General features: G+C 44.6%; 1 protein-coding gene across 4 annotated transcripts in view; it reads right to left on the reverse strand.

The window, feature by feature from the left end:
* R3HDM2 (R3H domain containing 2) overlaps positions 1 to 27,457 on the reverse strand; it is a 906,692-nt gene that overhangs the window by 357,135 nt on the left and 522,100 nt on the right. For 2 of the 4 annotated variants that reach the window (XM_078688980.1, XM_078688981.1), the window contains 2 exons: positions 27,118 to 27,152; positions 26,932 to 26,985 (listed from right to left, as the gene is read on the reverse strand). In XM_078688980.1, coding sequence (XP_078545106.1) covers positions 26,932 to 26,985; positions 27,118 to 27,152 — 89 coding nt within the window. The remainder of the gene's footprint in view (positions 1 to 26,931; positions 26,986 to 27,117; positions 27,153 to 27,457) is intronic. The other 2 variants (XM_078688982.1, XM_078688983.1) reach the window with 1 other exon arrangement.

Genomic DNA, 27,457 nt, shown 5'->3' on the forward strand with positions numbered 1-27,457 from the left:
TCATGGTGCAAGGCCTCCCTGGTGTCGGCGATGGCCTTCAGGATCTGCTCCAGTTGGCCCTGCGGCAGGCCCGTCGCCGATCCAGTGTCCGGAGTGGAGTCCTGGTTTTCCGCCACTCCCCCAGTAGCGTCTGGGGTAGGTTTTAGGCGCTTCCCCAAGGAGGCAACCAGTTTCGTCTCTCCCCAATATCAGGAGTGACGTCGTCCCCCAGGTATATCCGTCGAGGGTGCACGCTGCGCCGGTTGTCCAGCCCACAAGGCCGCAAGTCCAGGGGACACTCCTCCCGTTACACACGTGCCGGCTCCGCGGGCCCCCAAGGCCAGCAGCCCCCTGCCAGCGCTAGGCCAACATGCTCCGCAGCCCAGGACACCAGCCACGAGGGGCCCTCTCGGGCGAGCCGCCCCTCCGAGTCCAGGAGCGACAGTCAATGCGGTCACCACAGTATGGCGTCAGAGGCAGAGATCCAAGACCCCAACCACGAGGGGGCCAGGGAGAAGCACACCTGGCGAGAACCGATTCTGGGAAGCGGGCCCCGCCGCGTCTGTAGGTTATCAGGCCGGGACCCAGCTCCCCACGTCCACAGCGGTCAGCAGGGTCCCAAGAGACCGGGCCACCTCGGGGGTCCACAGCACCGGCCCGCCAGGCCTCCCGGCGTCAGCAGGGCACTCCGGCGGCAAGCAGCAAGCCTGCAGTACTGGTCGAACACTCCCCGGGTAGGCCGTGCAGGACCGGGTTCCCCCCGATCCCGCGCTCCACGTCTGGTGCGCGGCAGGCCCTCGGGGCCGTAGAGTGTGTCCGGCCTCCTCACCTTCGGGCGTCACCAGATTAGCCCCTCCAGTGCACCGCTGCAAGGCAGCCCAGGTTCCGCTGCCGCCGAGAGCCCGCAAATCCGGGGCTCCGACCTACCCGTGAGCTGGCGGCCGGCCGGCCCCCCACCGCAGGCCGGCCTCCTGTGTAATCGAGGCCGGGGATGCGGCCGATCACCTAGGCCGCTGAAAATGGCCGGCGCCGCCCACAAGATCCCAGGCGCGGTGCGGCTCCACACGGCCGCAGGGTCGACCCCCTCACCACCGATCAGGCCACTCTGTGTGCGGGAGGAGATGCGGGCAATTTCAGGGTCCAAGGGTCGTCAGGATGCGCTCTATCAGGATTAATAGGGGAGGCTGCCTCGGAGCTCAGCGCTCACCCGTCCATTTTCATCGGCAGCCAAGCCACGCCCCCTGTTTTTACATCACTTACCTCTCATCACACTATGAAATGAAGAGTTTTGTAATTTACATATTGGCAATGTAGAGAATAGAAAATTCTTTTGTTCGAGTAAAAGTAAGGTGAGATGTAAAAATTGTGTACTTTGGGCTGTTAACCAACGCAGCAGAAACAAGTGAACATTGATGTATGCCCATTTGTAACACAAATAAACTTAAGAGAAACTATGATGGTCAATTAACATCAATTACCAATCAAAGTAATACAAAAGCAAAGTCTTCAAATTCCCTAACTCTCAAAAAAACTCTGCAGAAAGAGTTCTTTAGTCAAACTTCAAAATCCAGAACATAGTCAAATGCCTAGTTTGCGAATTGGGCTCCCACTTCCCCCAATGCACTGCTCAGGAACTTACACAAGACACTGCAAATTCCCTCAAAGACATTCCCAGTGACATGCATTATGATATAAGACAATAACACTGTCATGAACCTAATGTATTCACATAAATTACGTACAAAATAAAACTTCTAATTCCCCGATAGTGACTACTTGAGAGGTCGCCCACAATTTAATGCTTGCCATACCAGACGGCCAAAGATATTGCAACATTGACTTAAAATGTTGAGCATAAAAATGGAAATTGTGCGACAATTGCACTTATTGCCGCATTTGTGCAGCAAAGACAATATTAAAATGCACCTGTTTTTTATTTTTTTATTCTTTTTTAAATAACTCCATCCCAAAAGACCATTCCAGATATCTGGCTGCCCACAGCACTCCCCAAAGAACCATATACCTGTCACCCAACCTCTCTTTCCCCTACCCCCTCAAATAACTTTCAATTTTAGAAATAAAGGCTCTTGGATGAAAGTCCATTAAACAGCTCAGAAAAGATATGCATTCCTGCTGTGTCGATTTTTTCTTACTAGTCCTTTGTTTTCCTCGAATGAATTCGACAATCACGTAAACCCATTGGAAGAGCACCATCTTTTTTGTTGCCGTTTTCCATCCATGAGTAGCTCCATGTGTACTCAGCAATCCAGTGGACTGCCTCTTCAACCCAGAGTATGTTCTGAGTGGAGGTGGTGGCAGTGGCGTTACAGTTGAGGGCCACAGACCTTTGTTTCTACACCTGTGGGAGTAGGATGTCCACGGTCATTCCCCAGATAAAGACTGATAGTCCCCATAAATTGGTTGGCTTGCCTTCATCATGGATGGGCAATGTGTGTTGGTGTCTATGTGGTTTACAGATGAAAAACTATGTTGTAACTATTTCGACCCAGTGTGTAAAAGACAGTTAATCCTTTGGGTAGGCTGTAATTTTCTGACCAGACAACTTTTCCAAAATCTGCGCTACATGCTGAATTGTAGTAGGCCACTACGCCTTTGCTCAGCTTTAACTAGGATGTCAAAAAATCATTATCAAAAATATCAAACATTGTGTCTTAAATAGTTACCAAAATACTGTGTCAGTAGGTGTAGAGTTTTCATTATTAACTAACTCCAGTGAGACGATATTTTGGTAAACTATACCTAGAATGTAATATTTCTTTAACAATATGTTGGCTGTGATATTCTGGAGGCGAAGGGTACAAATAACCTTAAGGGATGAATAGTGAGAGTAAAGACTAAAGCCTGGGCCCCTCGATCTCGCACATTGGGAGACTAGAAGATGGTGTACAAACCATGCTCCCACCGGGGCACTTCACTGCCATGACTGCGAACGAAGTATGGGAGACAGTAAATTTAAATAAATAAGGTCCACATCAAAATCGCTGCGTACACCACAGAACACAGCGTGAATACAGAATGACCCAACAGTTCTTTAAGTTGAAAAGTTGTAACATTTGAATGGCTATTAGCTCCAACCTTGTTCCTACCAGAGAAAGGTACCACTCTAGTCTCTTCAATTAAGAAAAAACTGGAAACACCAAGGGCCAAATTAATCAACACTTTGAACCAACTGATGAATTCTCAGAACCAACTGTTGATTTTGGGATTTACTTTCTAGCACAAAACAGGTTAGGCACTGGAAAGTAGAACTAAAACAAAATAAAGTAGCACTGTGCACTACGTAGAGCAACTTTGCTTTGAGGGGCACGCAAGGGGCGGTACATGGCTGCTCCAGTGCAATTACCCAAGGGTTTTGATGCAAATCTATCTACTAACCATAGCAAACATTGATTTGTGCCTAGAAATATACACCTGCTCAAGGCAGGCGTAAAGTTAGAGAACAGTTCTCTTTTCTAAAACAATTCCTAGATCTGCATGCATGCTGTACTGTACAGCACACGTACAAAGTTATGAAAGTGTTAAAATATGTCAAAGCTTAGCATTTTGTACCTGGAGGGTCCCATTCCAATTCAAAACCTATGCTTGTCATCACACACCCTCGTACTATTGTGTAAGGCCATGTGTATTGGCATAAGAAAGCCTAAAGTGCATCAGTGCAGGGAGAGAAAAACACAGCTGTATCTTAGTAGATTTGGCACTTTTCTGCTCTCTCCCTTTAACGCAATACAGCGCAGCAATTTTCATTGCTGCGTTGAGTTGCAGGAATTCTTTGTAAATTTGACCCAGAAAGTATAGAAATTACACAGCAAGTATGAGAAAGTTCATATAATGAACATGGGTTTTCATAATTAGTAATGGGTCAAGTTCACGCCATGAAAAAAATGTAGAAATAAAAATAATATGCTAAACGATTTTCACTGTATGACAAATTGCTTGAAATGTATAATAAAGCACTGTGTTTTGTCAATAAAGCGGAGTTTTAAAAAAATACTACTTTTTTGCAACATTTTATGTTTGCTATATAGGATACAAAATAACACACTTGGATAACTTAAATAAAGAACACAAGTTACGTACCTTTCAATGCTCTTTCCGGTAGAGCGTCCTTCTAGCTTCAGATTAATCATCTTTAGAATATTCCCTAGGTGTCTGACTGGATAAGAAACCTTTCCCAATAGCATTTCTGAGTGCTGGAAGGTGGTGCCTTACGTTTCTGCATGGATGCCTCTCTTCTCCGGAAATGTGTTGAGCCTATAGAGGTGCCACTACCGCTTGCTGATGTCAGTTGCTCTCGAGACTGCCCGCATCCCCAAACACCGACACCCAAAAGCAAATTGGTAGACAGTGTGCTGATTCCTAGACTTAGGATCTTACTAAAGGATGAGTTGGACGACAAAACAATAAGGATGGGAGAGTCGGAGAGAAATCTGCGGCTAGACCGAGTCTCTTCTAGAAAGATGGCTACCGAAGGTACGACAATAAGGATGGGAGAGTCGGAGAGAAATCTGCGGCTAGACCGAGTCTCTTCTAGAAAGATGGCTACCGAAGGTACGTAACTTGTTCTTCTGATAGAGACTTCTAGGCGCACATTCCTTACCTTTGAATAGATACCAAAGCAGTGTTGCATAGCATTTTAAGACCCTAGTGTATTTTTCCAGATTCATGCCCTTATATAGGTATAAATCACCATATCCTTATATAGGCATAGAAATCATAACCATATTTAGACATAGCTCATGCAGTCCAAATACAGAAGGGCTACTTCCAATAGTTCCAAAAATCCACAACGATGTCTTGGAAAACTCTGCTTCAGCAGCTAGGGACTTCCCCTTCCTCTTGCCTGAATACTGACTTGTCCAAGAACTCATGGAGTTTTCAAAGACCTGAGACTCTTTGATGACGTTATTATGTCCACCTTTACGTCAAACTCGGCACCTTCAAGGTATAAATATGCCCACGCTTGCCATAGCAAAAAGAGTGGTTTGGAGCAGTTCGACTATCTACCTGCATGACGCAACCTGCTACAGCAAGTGCCGAAGGAAGCTGACCCTCCAGCAGACGCACCGAGAGAGACGCTGTCTTTTCTCTTGCCGAGAAATCCAGCTCCAGTGTTTCCAAGCTACCCTTGCGGGTTGTTGGGAAATCGAGTCCTGAGACTGACCTCCTTCATTCTATAAACCAAGGTACGGAGCGGATTAGACCCTCAGAGAAATCTTGGATAGATTCTTGGCAAAGAATACTACATTTATGCTACTCCTCACTTACTTCTTCCCTCGTACTAGACTTAGGTTAGGCACAACGGGGTAGGCGTATTTTAGAAGCACCAGTTGAGTACTTTTTAGCCTTTGTTATTTATGTATGCATTTATCTATGGTCTAGGAACCATACAATGCTTTTACAGTATTTTATAATACTCTTTTTACTGTACGCATTATACTTTGCAACCAGTATTACGATTGTAGCAGTTCATTTCTTCTGCATGAGAAAGAAAACTGTTAAATAAATATTATTTTATTCAAAACGCCTGTCTATCTATTTCTCTGCACCTCTGGAGAAACGAAGCATGCACGAATGACTGAGTAAAATATCTATCTATTGTTTCCACGACTCTGAAGATCAGTTTTATCTTGGGGAAACAAAGTTGTCATGTTTATGCGATTGTCAGAAACTAAATCCCTTCTTGTGAATTCGATAAAGTTTCTAGTGACCTCTGAGCTAGCTGACACTCACAATTAAGTCTAATATATTCGATAGCGACCTAGTAGACATAAATCCTACGTCACATCTATAGGATATATTATTCCAATGCGCAGAGCCTATTGGGAATATAGGAACTACACTACACAGCGCCCAACGTTTGGTAAGGCACTAATTTAACGCTACATACTAGAATAACTCAGTTGTGCTTTTCACAGAGACCCCTTTATCCCGTAAAATACTCCAATAGACGTCTGTAGTGGGTTAAAGAATAAAATATCCACCATAACTTAGTAGGACGAAAATCCTATGTATTAGCTTTGGTCTTGTTCAACGTTGAAGGATAAAGTGTTTCAAAATATTGTGCACCGTATCTTTATTTTTCCTTGAAACTTGCTCTGCAAAACTTTTATCAAAATGTCCGACGAAGATAATCCCGGGGGCAGTGGAACTGCAGTAAATGCAACCCATCCGGGCTTAGACATTAAAGGTTTCCAACAAAATGACCCGGATGCTATAATCATCCCGGAAAATGTAAGGAAAACAATAGCTATAAAGCTTATAGAAAATGGCCTATCACCGAGAGGTGGTAGGGTTATATTTGTCATAGAGGCACATGAATATCGGCAGACAGAGGTATTCTATTCATGGATTATCTTTCCACTGGCAAATAAAACAACACACGTGTTCCACTTCTATAAAATAGAGTAACATCCAGCGGAATACGTTCCTTTCGAGGATATTGAAATTCCACTAACTTACCAAGAGCATCAGCTCTGGTTTAAAGGCGCACTACATCATCAAAATCACATTACCAGGCTCGGTCCACGCGGTAGACCAGGAGCAACATGGCCGGTACTAGCAAGCTATACACCACATCCTGCCATTGAACAAATGACAGGTCCAGAACTGTTAGCTCAGCTAAAACAATTAACTAAAATACATAGACAATTGGTACAATATGTCATGCGGACACTAACAGTCCAACCTGCTATCAGAATTCCACAACTAACCCTTCATCAAGGGAACACAAACAAATTTACACCACAGACCATACAATCAGTCATTGGTAAATTACCCACAAAAAGGGAACAAATTACTCAGATCGAGGCAGTATTTCCCGATAGTACACCTCATGAGAAACACAGGATTCTAACAATCTGTTTACCAATGGGGATCGCACCACACCTGGAGGACTGTGACACTTAGGGTACAGTCTTTGCTGCAATCTACACAAAAACACATGGTGTTCCGTCCATGGCGGTAGTACCAGACGTCCTGAAACAGATTCAAAATGAATACGGGGCAGAACCTGCTTTAAATCTCGGTATGAAGTTACTGAAAGATTTCAAACAGGTCTCAGCTATAATATTAGCAAATATTAAAGGTGAAGCAGCATCCGTGGCAATCCGCCAAAAGCTAAAAGAACTTGATGTAACTGAGCAAACATATGAACTGGCCAGAATAATAGAAAAATCCTATGAAGAACTAGGTAGAGATAGTTTGGAAGGGAAACCAGTAAAGCCCGAACTGACAGAAAATCCTAAAAACGTTTTTATCAAAAACACACTCACTATTCCTAAAAAGAAGTGGGAAAATACTAGACAGACACTTCCTAAAGAGAAGCGTTCTCACTCGAGAGGATTGGAGCCCTCTGAAAAAAGGTATAACCTGAGAAACAGGGATAATTTAAGAAAACCTAATAGATATCAAGATACTGATACACGTTCCTCTCGTACCTTTCAGACTTCTCGCAGAAATCCAAAAGAAGAGAACAATCAGAACACAAAGAAGAACGCGTGAAGTCCAAGGACGATCAACACGTTACGAAAAATAAGAAAACTCAGTTTACCAAAAAGAAGGTAGCAAGTCTTAAAATCAGACATGCCGAAGATCTTGAGGACACAGCTCAAGAACGGGGAGTGGGCCCAGACAATGCTGGACAGCGCAGCAGAGGTTACCATAGCTCGCAAGATCCTGAAGGATCATCTGGAATTGCAGATACCAGGGTTAGTGTACCACATAAGTTATATGAAGTAACACTCCGAATACAGGGGGATATAACTAGGAAAATAAAAGCACTCTTTAGGGAAAAAACTATCTAAGGGTTATGACATTCTTCTGGCTGAAAAAGACTGGCCACCTGAATTTGACAGGACGTGCCCACATGGCGAAGAGATCATTATGCCAGCCTTCTGAAATCATATTCCTATTCATAAAAAAATGCACCTATGCCAGAAAATGGGCTGTGGCCCAGGCAACAACATTATACAAAAATCATGTGGGATGGGATGAGGATTCTCCTCACCATAAGATTCAGTTAAAAAAATCAACCAACTGCTCAGAAGCAGTATCCGGTTAAACAAGAATCTAAAAAGCAGGTGAGGGAGATGCTAGATCAACTATATACCAAGGGGTGATTGAAACATGTACCTTGTCAATGAACAATCCTTTGTTTCCTGTCTCCAAACCAGACAATATATATATTGTCTAGTTCTGGACTACAGACATTTAAATTCTTGTTGCAAAACATTTGCAGTACAAAATGCACACAGTGCAGCACTGATGAATAACATTGTGCGCAAAAAACTATAAAACTACATTAGATATTTCAAACGGTATCTTCTGTCAAAATATCGCACCTGAAGGCAGGTACTTGACCGCTTTCTCAATTATGGGGACACAGCATCACTTCTGTCGTCTCCCACAGGGATTCAAGAACAGTCCTGGGTTATTTTCAGCCAGAGTAACAGAGTTCCTGCAAACATATGATGATGAAGCATTATCTTATGCCGATGACATCTATCTTACAGATGATGACTTGGACAGGCACTTGACCAGGGTGAACACCATAATACTTGGCTTCGCCTCTGAAGGGTACAAATTCAATTTTAAAAAAATCAAGGATTGCCCACCTCAACGTCCTATTCTTAGGATACGAACTTTCAAGTGAAGGCAAAAGCCTGGCAGCGAACTTTTTAGAGAAATGTGCGCTGCTCCAACCTCCAAAAACGCTGAAAAACTTAGTCAGTTCTAGGATTCCTGAATTTCGGAAGAACTTACATTTTAAACTACGCAGAAAGGGTTAAACCTCTCTACGAATTATTCAAACCTGATTTCAAACCGACTAATTGGACTTAAAAACACACAGAAATTTTGCGTTCAGTGCAAACAGACATGGTAGCAACAACACATTTACAGATATGAGTAAATGAACCAAACCTTGTAATCCGAATCATCCTAGAGAGATGCAGATTCACATAGCTAACCTTTAATGAAGGTGAAAAGGTACCAATAGATTACAAATCACATTTGTACACACAAGCTGAAATGAAATTCACTTCAACAGAAAGAATTCTGACAGCGGTTCAAACTGCAGTAGCAAGAGAGAGCACTCGCACAGGGTAAACGCATAAAAGACGTTACTCCTGTACCTGCCTTAGAGGCAGTGACAAAGGCAAGCAATCCAAATGCAAAAGCTTTACATCCAAGATGGATACAATGGGTTAATTCTCTTGCTGCAACAGCCGTGGAATACGTTTTTGACCCCCTACTTGAAGACTCAAGAATTTCTCCAATACGAACAAGAATGTCCTCTGCCCACTGAAATTCTACCTCTAGAACATTACGGATGTATAATTTATACAGAAGGATCAGCACAACCCGCAATTGGGGGAAAACAAGCTTATAGTGCTGCATGCGTGATTGTTAATGGTCGCTGGGGCGAGGGTAAATTCAGACCAAAAACGTAATCTCTCGGAGACTTACAGCTCAGCGAGCTGAACTACAGGCTTTCAAGATGGCGCTTGAAAATACCGATCGCGAATTCCTAACACTAATAGTGTGCGATTCGTATTACTGCGTCCAGTCTTACAATGAATATTTTCAGAACTGGGTTCAAAATGGTTTCAAAGACGCAAAAGGTGGCACAATCAAGCATAAAATGCTTTGGGAACAAGTAGTTATTTTACAGAAAGAACTACAAAAGACGCACGTGATCCATACACTGAGTCATCAGCGTGATGGCGTTCACGTTGAAGGGAACTCATTGGCTGATGAAACCACGAAGGCAGCTGTGCAAACGGCTTCCGTAGCTGCAATCACTCGTTCAAAAACAAAAATAGACAGCGAAATAATGTAAGCTGTCACTGTTTCAATGAAAGACAGTGGTAAAACACTTCCTAAAGGCTTTCCACTCAAGTACTCATATAGAACTGATGCAAATAATGTTCTGTTTGCTCGAATCCCTGGAGTGGGGTATAGAGTAATCCCAAACATGGAACACAGGTTAGGACTAATCTTAGCAGCACACAAAGGGCTTGCCTCTGCACACACAGGTGTTTCCGCCACAGTGTCATTATTAAAGCAAAGATACTAGTGGCCACGCATGAGGAAACAGACCAGAAACTAGGTTTTGGAATGTGAAATCTGCCAGAAAATGAAAGTTTCTACAGTGAAACGTCCTGCAAAGACGCCCCTTTTAATTTCAGATAATCCATTAGCATGTGTTTACCTGGACCACTGCTGTCACTCACAAAGGGATGGCAACTATAAATACATCATGGTCGCAGTGGATTCATGCTCAAGATTCATTTGGATGTGACCTCAGCGCTCGGCTGACGCCCGAACTGTTATAAAAAATGTGTGAGTCTTTCTCGGCACATACGCAATCGGCACGCTACATTCTGACCAGGGTCCTGCTTTTAGCTCCCGGGCTTACAAGGAGGCCATGGCCAGCTTGGGCGTTGCATTGCGGTACTCAAGTCCATTCCATCCTGAGGGAAATTTGGTTGTGGAAAGAAAGAACCGTGACATAAAGCAATCTATAACAGCCAGGGTATTAGGTTCGGGTGGGTCAAGTGTCCAACGTAGTCTTAATATCCTGCAAAGAAATTCTCTGGGTGGAATCACTCCATATGAAATCCTTTTTGGTACTAGAATGATGGTCGAAGACCTCCATCGTCATACTTCAGTTGTAGAACAAAAACCCTTTGATATCAAAGATCGTTTGGCTGTTTAACAGGACTTAAATGAAACCAGAAGAAGTCTAAGCAACACCATACAAAAGCCAACGACCACTGAATAAAAACCACCTGTCCCAGCAAGAGCTGTCTGGATTCCAAAGATTGGGGATCTTGTCAGAGAGAAAATAGCGGATAAGAAGGAATTTGGGCCTGCTTACAGAAAACCAGTACCTGTGCTAGCAATCCACAGATCAAGAACAGTGTTACTGCCGCCCCTTGCTGGAAAAAAGGAGAAACGGTCCGTATCAATTGACCTGATAAAACCACACTATGTGGCCGATAATAAGTAGTAGGCCCAGTGGACTCAAAGATGTAGCAGACTACCAAATCTTGCTACCATCCAAGAGATTCAAACTGAAAGACTCATCACCTTTGAAGAATCTGCAGTGAGAAAAGGACTGTGCAAGAAAGCCATGGAACTTGTTCCTCTTGAAACCCAAATAACAGTTGGTCAAGAAACTTCTGTCTACAATGATGTAGCATCTGACTATACTAACATGTCAAGGGAACAAGCAGCTCCAGCGATTTCAAATAATCCGGATGCAATACCAACCATTGACAGAACTGCCTCTGGCTATATCATCAACTTCGATGCCTTTTCTGAGGATCCCAGTGAGCCTCAAACAACGCCAACAAACAAAACATTCAAGGAACAAGTAACAGAACTTTTTCACCAGCTTACAAATACATATCTGGTTTCACCATGGGTTGAATTTTGGATTGTGTTAGGTGTACGTTTTCTCCTACTTTGGCTCATTCTTGTTTTAAGTATGGGAAAGCTGATAGATGGAAAATATAGTACAATGGACACAGCAAGAAAGAACATCAGCTTGCTCCTGAAGCCATACAAATCATCTCATAGTGAACAAAGAGACCTATCATCAGTGAACATCGCAGCTGTTCCACTACCTGGTGGCATAGCTTGGAATAGAACGTATCATGAGATTTATGGCCCTGTCGAGCTGCTGAAGATTCCACACCAATTTAAGGTTTCCTTGAGTGATTTTGTGTCACCGAGTACATTTTCTGATGATTGGGGCTTTGAGACTGTTAATAACATGATGGCAGACTTAGAAATGTCAGCACAATTTGAAAAATATGAATACTTAGATGGTTCATCAAATTATTAAGAAATGAATTGTTTTAATCATTTTGGTCATCATTATTTGCACAAATCTGCAACCCCCAGAAATGTTCTAACTTATAATCAATGGGAACATTGTCCAACGCCACCAAAAGGTAGCTCAAAAACATTTTATGATAAATTTCCATACTTTACAGGTTTTAATGTCACAAATCCAGAAACTTTTTACTTTAAAAATGTTAATAAGACAGGCATGAAAAGTTTGTTGACAATGTCAGCAGCCCTACATGCCAAGAACAGATGCATACTGGTAAGTAGCATTTTCCGTTCGAGGCATGTGGGCTGCTGAATTCATATCTTAGCATAGACTGTATAGCAGTATCTCCTCTAGCGGTGGTCACCTGCACCAGCTGCAGCAGTTTGAAAAAGAGTTTTAAGGACCGCCTGGTCTACAGTAGCTTGCTGCTTTGCTTGTACGTCCACACAGTAGTGTTTAGTGAAAGTGTGTATGGTAGACCATGTAGACACCCTACATATGTCTTCTAGGGGAATATTTCCTAGGAAAGCCATGGATGCCCCCATTTTGCGCATTGAGTGGGATTTTGGGGGGACTGTTAGAGTGCGCTTAGCCTTTTGATAGCATATTTGAATGCATTTAACTATCCATCTGGCTATTCCTGATTTTGAAATGGGATTACCATTATGTTGTGGAGACAAACCAACAAATAGTTGCTTTGTTTTCCTGAATGACTTAGTCCTGTCAACGTAATATAGCAGAGCCCTTCTTACATCTAGTGTGTGTAGGGCTCTTTCAGCCACTGACTGCGAGTTTTGGAAGAAAACTGGCAATTCTATTGACTGATTGAAATGGAAAGTGGATATAACTTTTGGCATGAATTTAGGGTTAGTATGAAGCACTACCTTATTGCTGTGTATTTGCATGAAAGGTTCCTGAATGGTTAGTGCCTGTAGCTCACTCACTCGCCTGAGGGAGGTAATGGCAATCAAAAATGCCACCTTCCATGTTAAGAATTGTAATTCACATGTATAGAGTGGTTCGAAGGGAGGTCCCATAAGTCTGGCAAGTACTACGTTTAAGTTCCAGACTGGGGAAGGTAGATGCTTTGGAGGGATGGTTCTTTTAAGTCCTTCCATAAAAGCTTTGATAAGTGGTATTCTGAACAGGGACACATGTCTGTTTTGGAGATATGCTGCTATAGCAGCAAGATGTAGCCTTATGGAAGAGTATGCCAGATTACATATTTGAAGATGTAACAGGTAACAGATTATGTTTTGGATGGAGGCATCTAATGGATTGATTTGGTTATTATTGCAATAAATGACAAATCTTTTCCATTTAGCTGCGTAGCATGCTCTAGTAGTTGGGCGCCTTGCTTCCTTGATAATGTTCATGCAGTCTGGAGGCAAGTTAAGGTATCCGAACTCTAAGACTTCAGGAGCCAGATCGCTAGGTTCATCTGATTGGGATCTGGGTGCCTGAATTCTCCATGGTTCTGAGTTAATAGTTGTGGCGACAGGCGCAGTCTTTGATGGGGAACTACTGAGAGTTCTAGGAGCATGGTGTACCATGGCTGTCTTGCCCATGTGGGAGCAACCAGGATCATTGTAAGTGACAGTTGCCTTAGTTTGCGTGCCACTAACGGAATCAGTGGGGTTGGTGGAAAAGCGTACGCAAATCTGCCTGACCAGTTCATCCATATCGCATTGCCTTGTGACAACAGGTGTGGGAACCTGGCGGCAAAGTACTGGCATTTTGAGTTTTCTTTTGTGGCAAACAGATCTATCTCTGGATGCCCCCACTCTTGGAAGAATGGTTGGAGAACTTGAGGGTGAATCTCCCATTTGTGTATCTGTTGGCTGTATCTGCTTAGTAGATCTGCTATTTGATTGTCTTTCCCTGGTAGGTGTTCTGCGAGGAGAAAAATGTTTCTGGGAATTGCCCACCTCCATATGCTCTGTGCTAGGTGAGACAGCTGCGGAGAGTGTGTTCCTCCTTGTTTCTGGATGTAGTACATGGCTGTCATGTTGTTCGTCTGGATTAACACAGCCTTGTTGTACAAGTATTTCTGGAAGGCTTTCATTGCTAGAAATACTGCTAGCAACTCTAAGTGGTTGATATGCAGTGTATGTTGCTTGACTGTCCAGAGCCCTTGGACTGTGTATTGAAGTAGGTGGGCTCCCCAACCTGTCAGTGATGCGTCCGCTGTGAATACTACTTGTGTAACTGGCTCTTGGAACAGTCGCCCCTTGGAAAGGTTTTGTGGGTTCCACCACTGCAGAGAGTTGTAAGTGCGACTGTCTACCAACACTAGGTCTTTTAGTTGTCCTTGAGCTTGGTTCCACTGCCGTGCTAAGCATTCCTGCAATGGACGCATTTGAAGTCTGGTATGAGGGACAATGAATATGCAGGAGGCCATCGTGCCTATAAGCTGCATGAAGACTCGAGCTGGCAAGGAGGGTTGTGGACGAAATCTTTGAATGAGAGTCTGTATGTTGGCTATCCTGGCTGGATTTGGATATGCCTTTGCCACTAAGGTATCTATTATTGCTCCCAGATATTGTTGTATGTGGGAGGGCTGCAGATGTGATTTTGGGTAATTTATGGATAATCCCAGACTGTGCAGCAGCTGGATTGTCTGAGACGTATGGCTTGCACACTGTGTGTATGATTTGGCCTTTATGAGCCAATCGTCCAGGTATGGAACCACGTGGATGTGTTGCCTGCTGAGGTGTCCTGCTACTACTACTAGGACTACTACTAGGCATTTTGTAAAAACTCTTGGTGCTGTAGTTACCCCGAAGGGGAGAACTTTGAATTGGTAATGTTGACCTTCTATTGTGAACCTGAGATATTTCCTGTGAGCTGGATGTATAGGTATGTGAAAATATGCATCTTTGAGGTTTAATGTAGCAAGGAAGTCGCCTTGCTGGAGTAACTGGAGTACTTGTTGTAGAGTGATCATATGGAAATGCTCTGAGAGTATGTATTAGGTCAGAGGTCTGAGGTCCAGTATGGGTCTGAGGGATCCGTCTTTTTGGGGAATTAGGAAGTATAGAGAGTATACTCCTGTTCCCTGGTGTTGAAAAGGGACTGGCTCTATGGCTCCCTTTTCTAGCATGGATGTGACCTCTTGTAACAGCGTGATGTGTTCTTTGGACATTGGACCTTGTTTGGGTGGCATGTTGGGTGGAGTAGAAGTAAGTTCCAGGCAGTAACCATACTGGATAATTTGTCTCACTCACCTGTCTGTGGTAATGGCGTTCCAGACTGGTAGGAATTGTTTTAGTCTGCCTCCGACCGGTGTTGAGTGGTCTGGTGGGAGTGTGAACAGGTCACTGTTTGGTGGCGGTGGAGGCTCTGGTGTTGTTGCCGCCACGTCCTCTGCCTTTGTTATTACTGCCTCTATAACCTTCTCGGTTTGAGCCTTTATTAAAGGTGCTCTGGGTATTACTTTTGAATGTTGAGGAAGTTTGTGATATGTTGCCTCTCCCTGAGCCTCTGAAGGAGGAGCGACAAAAGGAACTTCTGGGTTGTTGAAACTGAAGTGCGCCCATAGACTTAGCAGTTTCAGTATCTTTTTTCATCTTTTCTAAGATGGTGTCTACTGCAGGGCCAAACAAGAAATCTTGGTTAACTGGCTGGTTGAGGATGGTTGATTGCACTTCGTTCTTAAAGCCGGAAATGTGTAGCCACGCATGCCGGCGTAGTAAAACGCTAGTATTGATGGACCTGGCTGCTGTGTCAGCTGCGTCAAGTGCACATTTAATGGAAGCGTTTGTGATAAATTTGCCTTCCTGTATCAGGTCGTTAACTTTAGCTTTAAAAGGTTCTGGCAGGTGTTGTAGTAAACTCTCCAGTTGGTCATAATGTGCTCTATCATAGCGTGCTAATAGAGCTTGTGTTTGCAATCCTCCAGGAATTTGCTGCCTGGGAGGCTACTCTTTTGCCTGAGGCTTCTAATATCTTTGACTCCTTGTCAGGAGGGGGAGCATCTCCTGTTTGTGAATTAGCTCTCTTTCGAGCGTTTGCTACAACCAGTGAGTCTAATGGCAACTGGGACTTAATATAAGAAGGGTCTGTAGGGGCTGATTTATACTTTTTCTCAATTCTGGGATTGAGGACACAAGCTCTGGCTGAGTCTTTGAATATGTCTGGCGTGTGTTTTAGTACCCCTTTTAACATAGGAAGTGTATGTAGACTTTATTCTGAAGTAGGAAAAGTGTCAAATAGAAACTCCTCTTCAATTGGGTCAGTGTGCATGTCTACACCATGGTATTTAGCTGCCCTATCCACTAGTTGGTAAAATCAATGGTGTCATCAGTAGGCAACGGCTTTGTAGGATATGTGGAGGTGTCAGGGATGGGTTGTGGCTCATATGTATCATAAGGATCATTCTGGTCATCCCATGTGTTATCCTGTACACCCTGATCCTCGGGTTCTACAAAATTATCCTGAGGATCCCCCATGTTTTCTGTCTCATCATAACCTGAAGGTGAAGGAGAGTAAGCCACAAAAGGCATGTTAAGAAAGAAAGGAGGAGTAAAAGGCCTTGAAGGAGATGTTCCAAAGTCTTTTTTCTTTGGAGGAACAGGGGAAGAAGTGTCCGTGTCCAATGGTCTCTTTTTCCTTTGGTAAACTGTTACGTGTCCTGTTTCAGGGGCTATATACAGTTTAGGTTGTTCTGCGCTCACTGGATCGGAATGGAAAAGTTATTCCTCAACTGTCAGTGGTTTTGGCGCCGATGGTTTTGGCTAAGTCACTTGTTTGTGGTAAGTCTTTGGCTCGAGGGCCTTCGGCTGTGAAGCTTTTTTCGGCTCGACTGCTGTTTTCGGGTCGGTGACCTTTTTCGGTTCGACGACTTTTTTGTTCGACGTCTTTTGTTGGCTGTACTGCCTTTTTTGGTTCGGCGACCTTCTTTGGTTCGACGACCTTTTACAGATCGACCGGTTTCTTCGGTTCCATAACCTTTTTTGGTTCGACGTGTTTTTTGTGCTCGACGACCCCTTTCGGCTCGATGTTTTTTGTCGACTCGACGGCCTTCTTCGGGTCGACAGGCTTTTTAGTGTGATCAGGTTTTTGTAGATCGACACTCTTTTTAGGCTCAACGGCCTTTTTTGGGTTGACGTTTATTTTTCGGATCACCGACCCTCTTTGGTTCGAGGCCCTTTTTTGGATCGACGACTTTCTTTGGCTCGACAACCCTTTTAGGTTCGAAGGCCTTTTTGGGAAGAGTGTTGCTCGTTCCTTGGGTATCAGAAGGCTTGGATTTGGTCTTCGCAGCCGAGCCAGAGCCTCTGAAGGATTTTGTCGATCTCGGCTAAGGCCATTAGGCGATGCTTCCACCGGAGCCTTGTCTTGAGGTGGAAGCGGGGTTGGGGGCCTGGTACTCACGGTTTGCCCCGGTGTGATCTGGTCCTCGGAGTCCGACTGGTCCTCTACGGTGATGATTTCTAGGTCACCATAAATGTTCTCCGGTTCCGGTGCCTGCCGCTGCATCTCTTGTCTAGCGGCCCTTCGGTTCCGGATAGTTTTCTTCGACCGGAACTGAGCACAAGCTGGACAGTTTTCCTCGTTGTGCTCAGGAGATAAGCACTTGTTGCATACTGTATGTTTATCAGTATGTGGGAATTTGGAGTGACATTGTGGGCACCTTTTAAACGAGGTCCTTTCCATCGGCAGCGGGCCCACGTGGCGTCGAAAAGGCCCAACAGCCCGCGTCGACGACCGGATCGAGATGGAAAGTATTATTGAGTCAAGGGGTACCGAACGAGAACAAAACCGTCGAGGTAGGAGGCATTTTGGCTTTAGAAAGTTGAAAATTTCGGTTCCCAAGTTGGAGTTGAGGGATAGCATCCGAACCCAATGGCGGAAAAAAACAATCAGAGGATGGAGAGGGTGCCCATGCGCACTGTAGTCCAGGGGATGAGTCACCTATCTCGTGATACTTCGAAGACTCTTCCAGGACAACAGAATGCAAACATCCGGACCCAACACTAGGCGGCGATCTATGCTAAGGTATGAATTCAGCAGCCCACATGCCTCTAACATATTATTAGAGATGTTGGTGTTTACTTCTGAACCAGATATGAAATTAGTGGGAGAGGCGGAAAAGCGTAGGCAAATAGTCCTGACCTATTCATACGCAGGGTGTTAACCCTGGTTTGACAGTGGGGGAACCTTCAGGTAAAGCTTTGGCATTGAGGCGAGTGGCAAACAGGTCTATGTCTGGAATCACTCACCTTTTGAAGTAGGAGTGAAGTAGTGGCAAGTTGATATCCCACTCATGTACCTGCTGGTGTGTCCTACTGACCACATCTGGGAATTTGTTGCCCACCCCAGGTAGGTATTCTGCTAGGAGGTGGATTTTGTGATACTGCCCAGTGCCAGATGCGCTACTAAATGGGGATAACTGTGAGGAGTTGCACCTAGCTGAATTTGCAATCATTGCATATGAGACGTTTGCATGTTTAGGGTAAACCTAGACACTGTTGGCAGCTTGGACTTTTGATGAGCCAATCATCTAGATAGGGGAAAATATGTATTCCTTCTCTTCTTAGATGAACCACCACTACAATTTTTCGCAATTCAATGCACTAAACGTCAACTTAAACAAAACAAAATCATGACAGTGAATTATCTCAGGAAGAAAAAGCTGAGCTGGTATTTGAATGGACACCACCTAGACTTGGCAACCAAATATAAATATCTCGGAGTGTTACTGGACAGCAGAGGCTGGTACAACCCCCAACTGGAGGCCCTGTGCCAGAAGGGCACCACAAGCTTCCTAGCAATTAAAGCCATTAAAAAATGTTCTGTCAGATTTAACCCTAGACCCCCCTTTTTTTCCATACTCCTTCCAAACCCCAACTTCCCCACCCACCCCACCCACACCAACCCCCCAATCAGGTTGTGGTAAGCCCTCCCCCAGTGCCCCAGTCAATACAAACAACAAGGACATGTTCCAAAACACGTGACTCATCCCTTGGGGCGTGCTGAGTGACCGCAATCCACCTCTGTACTTGTGACAGGGTGGCCGAGCTGACTATGCCACGCATACACCTCAGGGCCTCGCTTGCAAGTGTGGCCACCAAGCAGAACTCAGTGGGTTATTAGAGTGCTGGTTGTAAGTGGGCACTTCTCAGGCTATTGTTTCAGCAGGTTCCCATTCTATGATTTATCATAGCACAACCTTAGCCCACAGAGCATCATAGATCAAACATCTTACCACACCGTAACAAGTTGGACTTATCATTCAATGTCGCTCAGTCTATTATCTGATGTTTTTCTTCTGGGGCTTTCTGATTACGTTGTTCTTTCGCCTGCTGTTTAGCATATGCAAGTGCATCGCCGGCGTCAACGAAGAAAGTAGGCCTGCCAGGGCCCTGAACCCGCAACTTGGCCGGGTATATCAGGGCATACTTTGTGCCAATCTGCTGGAAGATTTTTTTGGCCGGGATAAATTCCCCACGGGCCGCCTGCACCTGCAAAGTGAAGTCTGGGTAGAGCGCAATGTTATTGCCATTATACTGTATTGACCCCTTCTCCCTGGCGAGATGCAAGATGATGTCGCGGTCCCTGTAGTTGAGCACACGTGCCAGGATGGGTCTAGCTGGAGCACCCTGCTTGGGCCTAGGTCCCAGTGTTCTGTGTGACCTTTCAATGAGAAACATGGGAGACAAGTCAGACCCAAACAGATCCCTGAACATAGTTTCCACATATTGTGCCATGTTTTGAATGGCTGTAGATTCCGCAATGCCTGTGATACGTATGTTATTACGTCTCGATCTCACCTCCAAATCCTCGTTCTTTTGTTGGATCAGGGCCAGAACCTTGTCCATACCTTCCACTTTCTTCTCAATTTCAGTGTGACCTTCTTCCGTTTCGGTCACACGCGTTTCCAGCACACTGACCCTCCCTTCCTGCTTGTCCATCCGCTGTGTAATCCTATCCATACGATCAGCGAGGGTATCCATTTTGGAATCTATAACCTGCAAGCCCGCCTTCAGCTCTTGAAACATGGCTCTCACGTCCTCCGCTGGCAGTTGGCCCTGAGCGCTGTCTTCTGCCGGTTCACGCTCTGGCGCGCCTGCATCTTGCGGTTTACTCGTTTTTTTTATCAAACGTTAGTTTGGGCTGTCTGGTCTATGGCTTTCCCATTGTAATTGATCACTAGGTACTTCACCGCTTAGAAAGAGGCCACACAGTGCGATATCTACTCACAGTGAGATCCTTAGTTAGTGTCGTCCAGCGAGTCTGTCGTCGACAGTCTCCAGCAAGCACAATTACATCGGAATCATTTTCCCAAAGGCCCTAGCCGACTGCCTAGTGAGCGTATATTGGAAATCGAAGTGAGGCGAACACAAGTCACTTTATACGACCACTTGCGATATGCCTGTTACCGCCCTAGGCCGCATGGATCTCCGTATTTAGGGAGAGTGGACAAGACCACGGTGGTGTGGATGCCACCCACAGTGCAGCGGCTCCGCTCTGTGCGTATGTACCGTTCGCCGCACTGCCCAGATTGATACACGGATGTAGTGGCACTCAATAGAATCGGAACCAGAAACAGAGATAGAGACCGGGTGCAGGCTGCGGATGGGCCCGGGATGTGCAGTACGGGCAGGAGCACTGGGAACGCTCCCGGCCGCAACGCGGTTTCGCAATGCCTATATCGGGCACAGCTACTATTGGATCTCTAGGCACGTCGTAGTTCATCACATGGGTCCATTACGCACATTATGCAGATGTACAGTTATGCGGGCTGCTGATACTCACAGCGCGGCCACGAAATAAAATGTGTATCTTTAATCGCCAAGGGAAAATACGGGCCAGACAGTCTTAATACATCGAGGTCTGGGAGATGCATATATTTTCAGCTGGGAGACATGCGAGCGTTGCAAGCGGCTGTTGTTTCCTTTTGCGCCGCCCTGGCGGGTCCCAATCGCGCGGCAATCTCAACACCACAAAATGGCGGCCCCACTTTACATATATCGCCTCTGGCGCACTTGCTGAATCCTACACACCACAAAAAGGATCCTCGAACGTACCATTAATGATGTGCCAAGGGCTGCAGGGTATCAGCCATCCACCACACTGCAGCCCCCCGTGTGCGGTGCTGATAACGATAGTCTCTTTGCTTTCTAAGCGTGGTCTGTCCCCGGCTCACCGTGTCTCCTCGGCATCCTCAGTCATTCGACTGTACCGCCAGCGATCGCCTGCCTCCTTTACCATGAAAGCATCTAGCCAGGGCTCCCCCGACAACCGCTCGTTGTGCAGTGCGGGTACCCGTTTCCGACCTGTCTCCGCAGCGCCGCACAGTCAGTGTCCGAGCCGCCGCTCTCTCCTCCGTAACCAGGGCCACGACTCGAGGCCCCGGCTCCGGCCGTTCGCATAGGCCGCGCCACAGGCCAGGGTCCGCGACAGTCACTACACCTCCGGATCTCTCAGATCGATCCCGATTGCCACACCGGACGATGGGGAGGTGTCCACACAGTCCTCCACAATTAGCAAGGGTTGCCAGATATTAGGCTCGGCCAGCGGAGCTGCAAATTCAAGCAGCCATTCCGCTCTGCGGCCAAGCCACGCCCCCAACCCTAGACCCTTTATTGCAGGTAATTTGAGTAAAAAGACAACCAATGCTATCATATGGGAGCAAATCAGGCCTGGGCGTAGTTCGCGGAGTTTTGCTACGCAGAACTCCCGAAGTGGCAAAAAAACTCAGCAAAGTTGTGCAAGTGGATGAGTGTAGTGCGAACTGCAGTTTGTGCTGGTATTCCTGCTGCTTGAGTAGAAATTCTACCCGAGGAGCAGCTTGGGAACTTACCGTTCGTGCTCGCGAACAGGGGAAAAACTCTGCTGCACATTATGAAGCAGAGTTTTCTGCACTCTGCGAGCTCCGCGGAGTGCAGAAAACTCAGCGAACGGAGCAAAGTTCAAAGCCCAGGCCTAGAGCAAATCAATGCGAGGGAGAGGTGCGATTGCCCTGGATAAAATAATCACCAGCGCTTAGAGCAATTTTTCACCTTCCAAACTGTGTCTCCCCTGCCCAAATACACTTAGAATTTGGCTTACAGAAACAATCAGTGGAAAGGAGGGGCGCATATATAAAAAGATGTCACAAGATCAGAGGCACTGAGCCAGGAACTCTAAATGTATATATTTGGAGTGAACTGACGTGTTGCAAAACTTCATCCGCCATAAAGTACTTGATCTATTCACTAAACAAATTGGGGCTAACTAATGATTGGGTCACCACTACAGCTCATCAGAGCTTCAAAAAGGTTGTAACAAAAGCGACAAGAACTACATTTATCACTGAAGGCAAAGAAATCATGGCCAAAAGGGCACATGGCTGGCCAGTGCTTAATGATTACAAAGTTCTTAAACCACAAACTTATTTAAGCACAGGAGTTAAAATGGAGACTAAAGAAAAAATCTTAAGACTACATTTTAGCATTTTACCAAACCTCCCGCAACTACCACCCTGGAAAAGGACATCAGGAGAGCAAATCTGCCATCTCTATGGAACGGGAAGCGAGGACCTTGCGCATGTCATCTGTATCTTCCCAAGACCCCTGGGCATCAGACGCACTCTACTCTGTCCAACATTCAAACAGTGCGGGAACAAGACTTGCAGGCAGGCAGTAAAGTTATGCTTCAATCCAGCTGCAACTCAACTTAACTGCTGACTTACAAAGTTCTTCGATACAGTAGAAGAGAGACTTAACTGCAAGTCCCAAACTGAATAGTGATTGGTAAAACAGCGTTGGTAAGGTTTATCCAAACGCACTGGTACTTTAAATTGGCATGTTTATAATCTGGACATGCCGATGACTGGCTAAACTACACTGACCAGGCTTACATCCTGAAGCACCAGAACTTTAAATTTGACATCATTTTCTGGGCCTAACTAGACATCAGGATTGAGAACTGGGCATGGTGCCCCACTCATGCCGTATTACCAGCGAGCTCTATATCAAAGACTGTACATTCAGATACAACTTATTATTTGCTGCAGAAATTGAAAAGGGTGGGTTTTGTGCGGTTTTAAATATATTGGTTATGTTTTCACATTGTGAGTTTTAATTAACTGAATAGATTATTTACTTACTTACATTAATGCAAGGCATTTTGTGAAAACCCTTGATGCTGTATTGATACCGAAGGGTAGCACCTTGAACTGAGTGTTGCCCGTTGAGATAGAAATGTAAATATCGGAGGTGTGCTGGATGAATGGGAATACGGAAGAACGTATCCTTGAGGTCTAATGCGGTCATGAAATCTCCTTGGTGTAACAGTGGTTTCATCTCTTGCAGTGTGACCATGTGAAAGTGTTATGAGGAAATGTAACTGTTGAGTGGCCTGAGATCTAGGATAGGCCTTAGGTATTTGTCCTTATTGGGAATGACAAAATAAATGTAGCATTGTGTCCTCGATGTTGTAAGGGTATAATCTCTATTGTCCCTTTTTGAAGGAGAGATAGAATGTCATCCTGTAAAAGAGCAAGATGATGATGTGGCATTGGTGGTATTGTAGGTGATGGTTGAGTTTTAAACAATACCCATTTTTGAATAAGGATAGTACCCATTGGTCTGGGGCTATCTCCTGCCATTGTGAATAGAAATGTTTTAACTTTTCCCCCGACTGGTGATATATGTGGTTGGGTGGAGGTGGTCACCGTTCTGGAGGGGTGGGAGTTTTGGTAGTGGTTGCATGGCTTCTACCTGTATTTCTATAATTTGTTTTATAGAAAGATCCCCTGGTAAATTGACTGCGATAGGAGCCCAATTTATGCCTAGTCCCGTAGTCAGTGGAGGAACCCCCTCTGGTTGCACCCCTGTACTAAACCCTACGAAAGGAACCACGGTGTTGAAATGTTTGCAGGGCCCCCATTGGTTTAGGGGTTTCAGTGTCTTTTTAACTTTAAGCATTTTATACACCTGTTTCCCAAATAGATTTTGTTCATCAAATGGTAAAATGAGCAGGTGTTGTTGTACATCCAGTTTGAAGCTATAGACTCTGAGCCATGCGTGGCATCTGATAAAGACACTAGTGTTAACCTCACAGGCGCTTGAGTCAGCAGAGTCTGGGGCACACCGTATAGTGGCATTAGATATAGCATTGCCTTCTTCCGCCAACTGTGTACCAAGTTTTTGGTACTCATCAGGGAGGTGTTCCAGTAGATCCTGCAATTCATCCCATGTGGCACAATTACATCTGGAAAATAGTCACACAGAATTAGCAATAAACATGTGAATGACTGCTTGTACTGCAACGCGTTTACCGGCAGCATCATATTTCTTACTCTCTTTATCTATAGGAGGCACATCCCCTGTGCCTTGTGAATTTGCTATTTTCCTGCCTGTGTGCATCACTAATGAATCTGGTGTGATTAGGCCCTTAATATAGTCAGGGTTCAATGGGAACGCTTTATATTTCTCTTCAATTCGAGGGGTGACTACTCTAGATTTTACTGGCTGTTTAAATATGTTGTGTGGAAGCTAAAATACCTTTTAGCATAGGGAACGACTGAGCAGTCTTTTTTCTGATCCATTCAGTGTTTCAAACAAGAAATCCTCTTGCAGGATAGTGTGTAGGGTTACTTTGTAGTATGCAGCAGCCCTACTGCTAAGATCATGGTACGATGCAGTATTATCTGGCGGTGAGGGTTTGAATTGATAGATGTTAGAATCTGTATCATTCAGTGGATTGATGACAAACATCCCATGGGTCTGGGAGAGTATTGGAATCTCCCAGTGGATCTGTGAAAGTAGGGATATTGTGTTCCTCAAGTTAATCACCACCAGTAGGTGACTGATCTGGTGAAAAAAGTGGCTGATCAGAAGGCAAGTGTTCCAGAGAAAGTGTCTGTACTGGCCTTGAAGGTAGAGTAAGTGAAGATGGAAAAGCATTAGAGGAGGAGGAGGGAAACAAATAGGGTGTATGCCTCTGTCCTCCTTCTTTGGTTGATTGGTTGGTTCAGGCCCAGCAATGTCCTCCTCAAAGGTGTTGTTCCTTTTAGGAAGTCTAACAGTAACAGTTGATGGTGGCTTGGTGCCTACTTTCCCCAGTGTCCGGGTGAACAAAAAGACTATTTTGTCCTTTGTCCAGTTTGTCTTGCAAGCGCTCACGAATAGGCTGCAACTGGTTTTGCTGTGGTTCGGTGTTACTCTGTGCTTTTCGGTGTTGAAGATGTGGAAATAGTCTAAGAGCTTTTTGCACCAGTTGCAGTCTTGAGTATATGCTTCTGATGGCAACAGCTTAGGTGCCGGTTTCAATGCCGAGGTCTTTGAAGATGTGCCGATGTGGTATATGGTTTGGGCAGGTTTCACAGAGGTACTCACATGCCCTTGTGTGGAATCAGGGTCTGAGTCTGAGCTGTCCCCTCTGGTAGCCAGCATTATCTGCATATCTGGTGACTATGTTTTATGTTTCTTGTTCGGGGTCTGACGCCCAAGCTGGTGCCGTGAAATGATCAATTAACACCAGCTGATGTCCTTTGGAAGTGAAATTTGTTGGATTGGAGAGAAAAAAGGAGCATCACAAATGCTTTTGTGAGGAATTATGGTTCGGTCCCGGAGCTGCGATAGACATTCGAACCAGATGGTGGAAAAATAAAATCTATCCTTAAAGTAAAAAGATGACTTGTTGGTCACAACAATTATTTCACCAATACAGTCACAATGTATGCGTGTTTTAACAAAGATATTCTTCTTTAGACAAGATGATCAAGATGGTTTTCTTTTTATTCAAAAACGTCAAAGAAACAAGTCGCGTTATCAAGCGTTCAGGATGCAAACACTCCAGAATGCGGACTGCCACAACTATTACTATTGAGCTGTCTGTCCTTCAAGTTGCCGATCGGACATTAAGCTGCAAATAGGACCACTAATGCCTTTGTTTTGGTCTGCACGTTACTATTGCTCCCACAATTAGCGGGTTGGAGCCGATTCATATACTTTCGTGCCTACCTCCATACTTACAATCAGCAGGGATTGACCCTTTCTTTGAGGTTATCACACCTCTTCCTTATAAGTCATGTTCGATATCTACATTGTTTAGCCTTGAGAAAGTCTGGGTACGGACTCTGTACCAACGAAACCTGTGTCGGCTGTTTGTTTCTTTGACGTTTTTGAATAAAAAGAAAACCATCTTGATCATCTTGCCTAAAGAAGAATATCTTTGTTGAAACATGCATACATTGTGACTGTATAGGTGAAATAATTGTTGTGACCAACAAGTCATCGTTTTACTTTAAGGATAGTGCTTAATAGACCCTCCTTGTATTTCTGCTCCGGCAGGTCCCCTAGATCTGCTTTAGTCACCCTTGGTAGTGAGTGACGGTGGTCTCCCTAGCACTCCTACTGTATTTTCAGTAATTGTTAAAATCATGTGCCCTATACAACTCTTCTATTTATACTCATTTGAATGTGCGGTTACTCCCTCTTAGGGAACACCACTATCAAATTATTTCTGTCACAGAAAAATAAAATCTAACAAAGGAGCCAAGTAACATGCGCAATGCACACCGGAGGAGGACTCGCAATGCCTCGTCAATCGAAGACTTCTCCGAAGAAAAACAACTTGTAATCATCCGAGCCCAACACTAGATGGCAAGATAATACTAAGCATATTAATCTACGGCAAACATATGCTACAAATGCTATGTCCTCCATTGCTAAGCCTCAGTGAACTGGTAAATATATTATCTTTTATGCTGACTGTACTAAAGTTAGTTAAGGCCATAACCTAGAATTTCACGGAGCTGAAAGATTTCGTTTTGATATAAACTCTATAAATAACCAAAAAATAACTACATTCTGCATTGTATTGAGTGGGATGGTGGCTCTCAAGAAGACATTAACAGTGCATGTTTGTGGCCAGGCGATATTTTACTTCAGCGAACCTGAAAAGAGCTGATATTTAGCAAAAGGCAGATCTCCTCAACAATATGTTGGAAACCCCAAACAATACAATGGCAGCAAAGTAAATGCAAATACAAAAGTGAAACTCCAGAAGAGCTCATGCATGTTGAGAGCAAACACAGGCTAGACTCATAACAAAATTACAAAGACCACCAAAGAAGACAAGAAACCCAGAGGTACCTAAACATTTGTCTTCTTTTGCGTGTGCTAAGAGGTAAGGCTTCCTGGAAGAGTCTGTTATTAAAAGGAGAAAGTATGAGAAGTGTTAGCTCTCTTCATTTTCTTTAACAATATTGGTCTTTCAAGGCCTGCTTCTCCTCACAGTGTCCCGTTGATCAGCTATAGAGAATGCAGATCTGTACTAACCTGCTGTCCGAAAGATATCCATTCTGGGCAGTTTGCTGAGGGTAAAAAAATGAAAAGGCACTTTTAAGAAGAAAGGATAGCAAACGTTATGCACATGATTGTCACATTAGCATTATATGAAGTTAGATTAACATATTTTAAGAACCAATACAGTCTTAGTAATAAATGGGTCCGTACAACACAATTAACTCAAAGTGGGTAAGGCAGGTAAATCACTTGTCGGGAGGAAGGACTGCCTACGAATAGGAGAGCAAGAGTCATTATAGTGTGTAAGAAAAACTTACGGTTACCTGTAACAATAGTTTTGAGGTAAGTCTCTGCACCATCTGCAGATTAATCT

The sequence above is a fragment of the Lissotriton helveticus genome, chromosome 1_1 (genome assembly GCF_964261635.1).
Source record: "Lissotriton helveticus chromosome 1_1, aLisHel1.1, whole genome shotgun sequence".
Taxonomy (NCBI): Eukaryota; Metazoa; Chordata; class Amphibia; order Caudata; family Salamandridae; genus Lissotriton; species Lissotriton helveticus.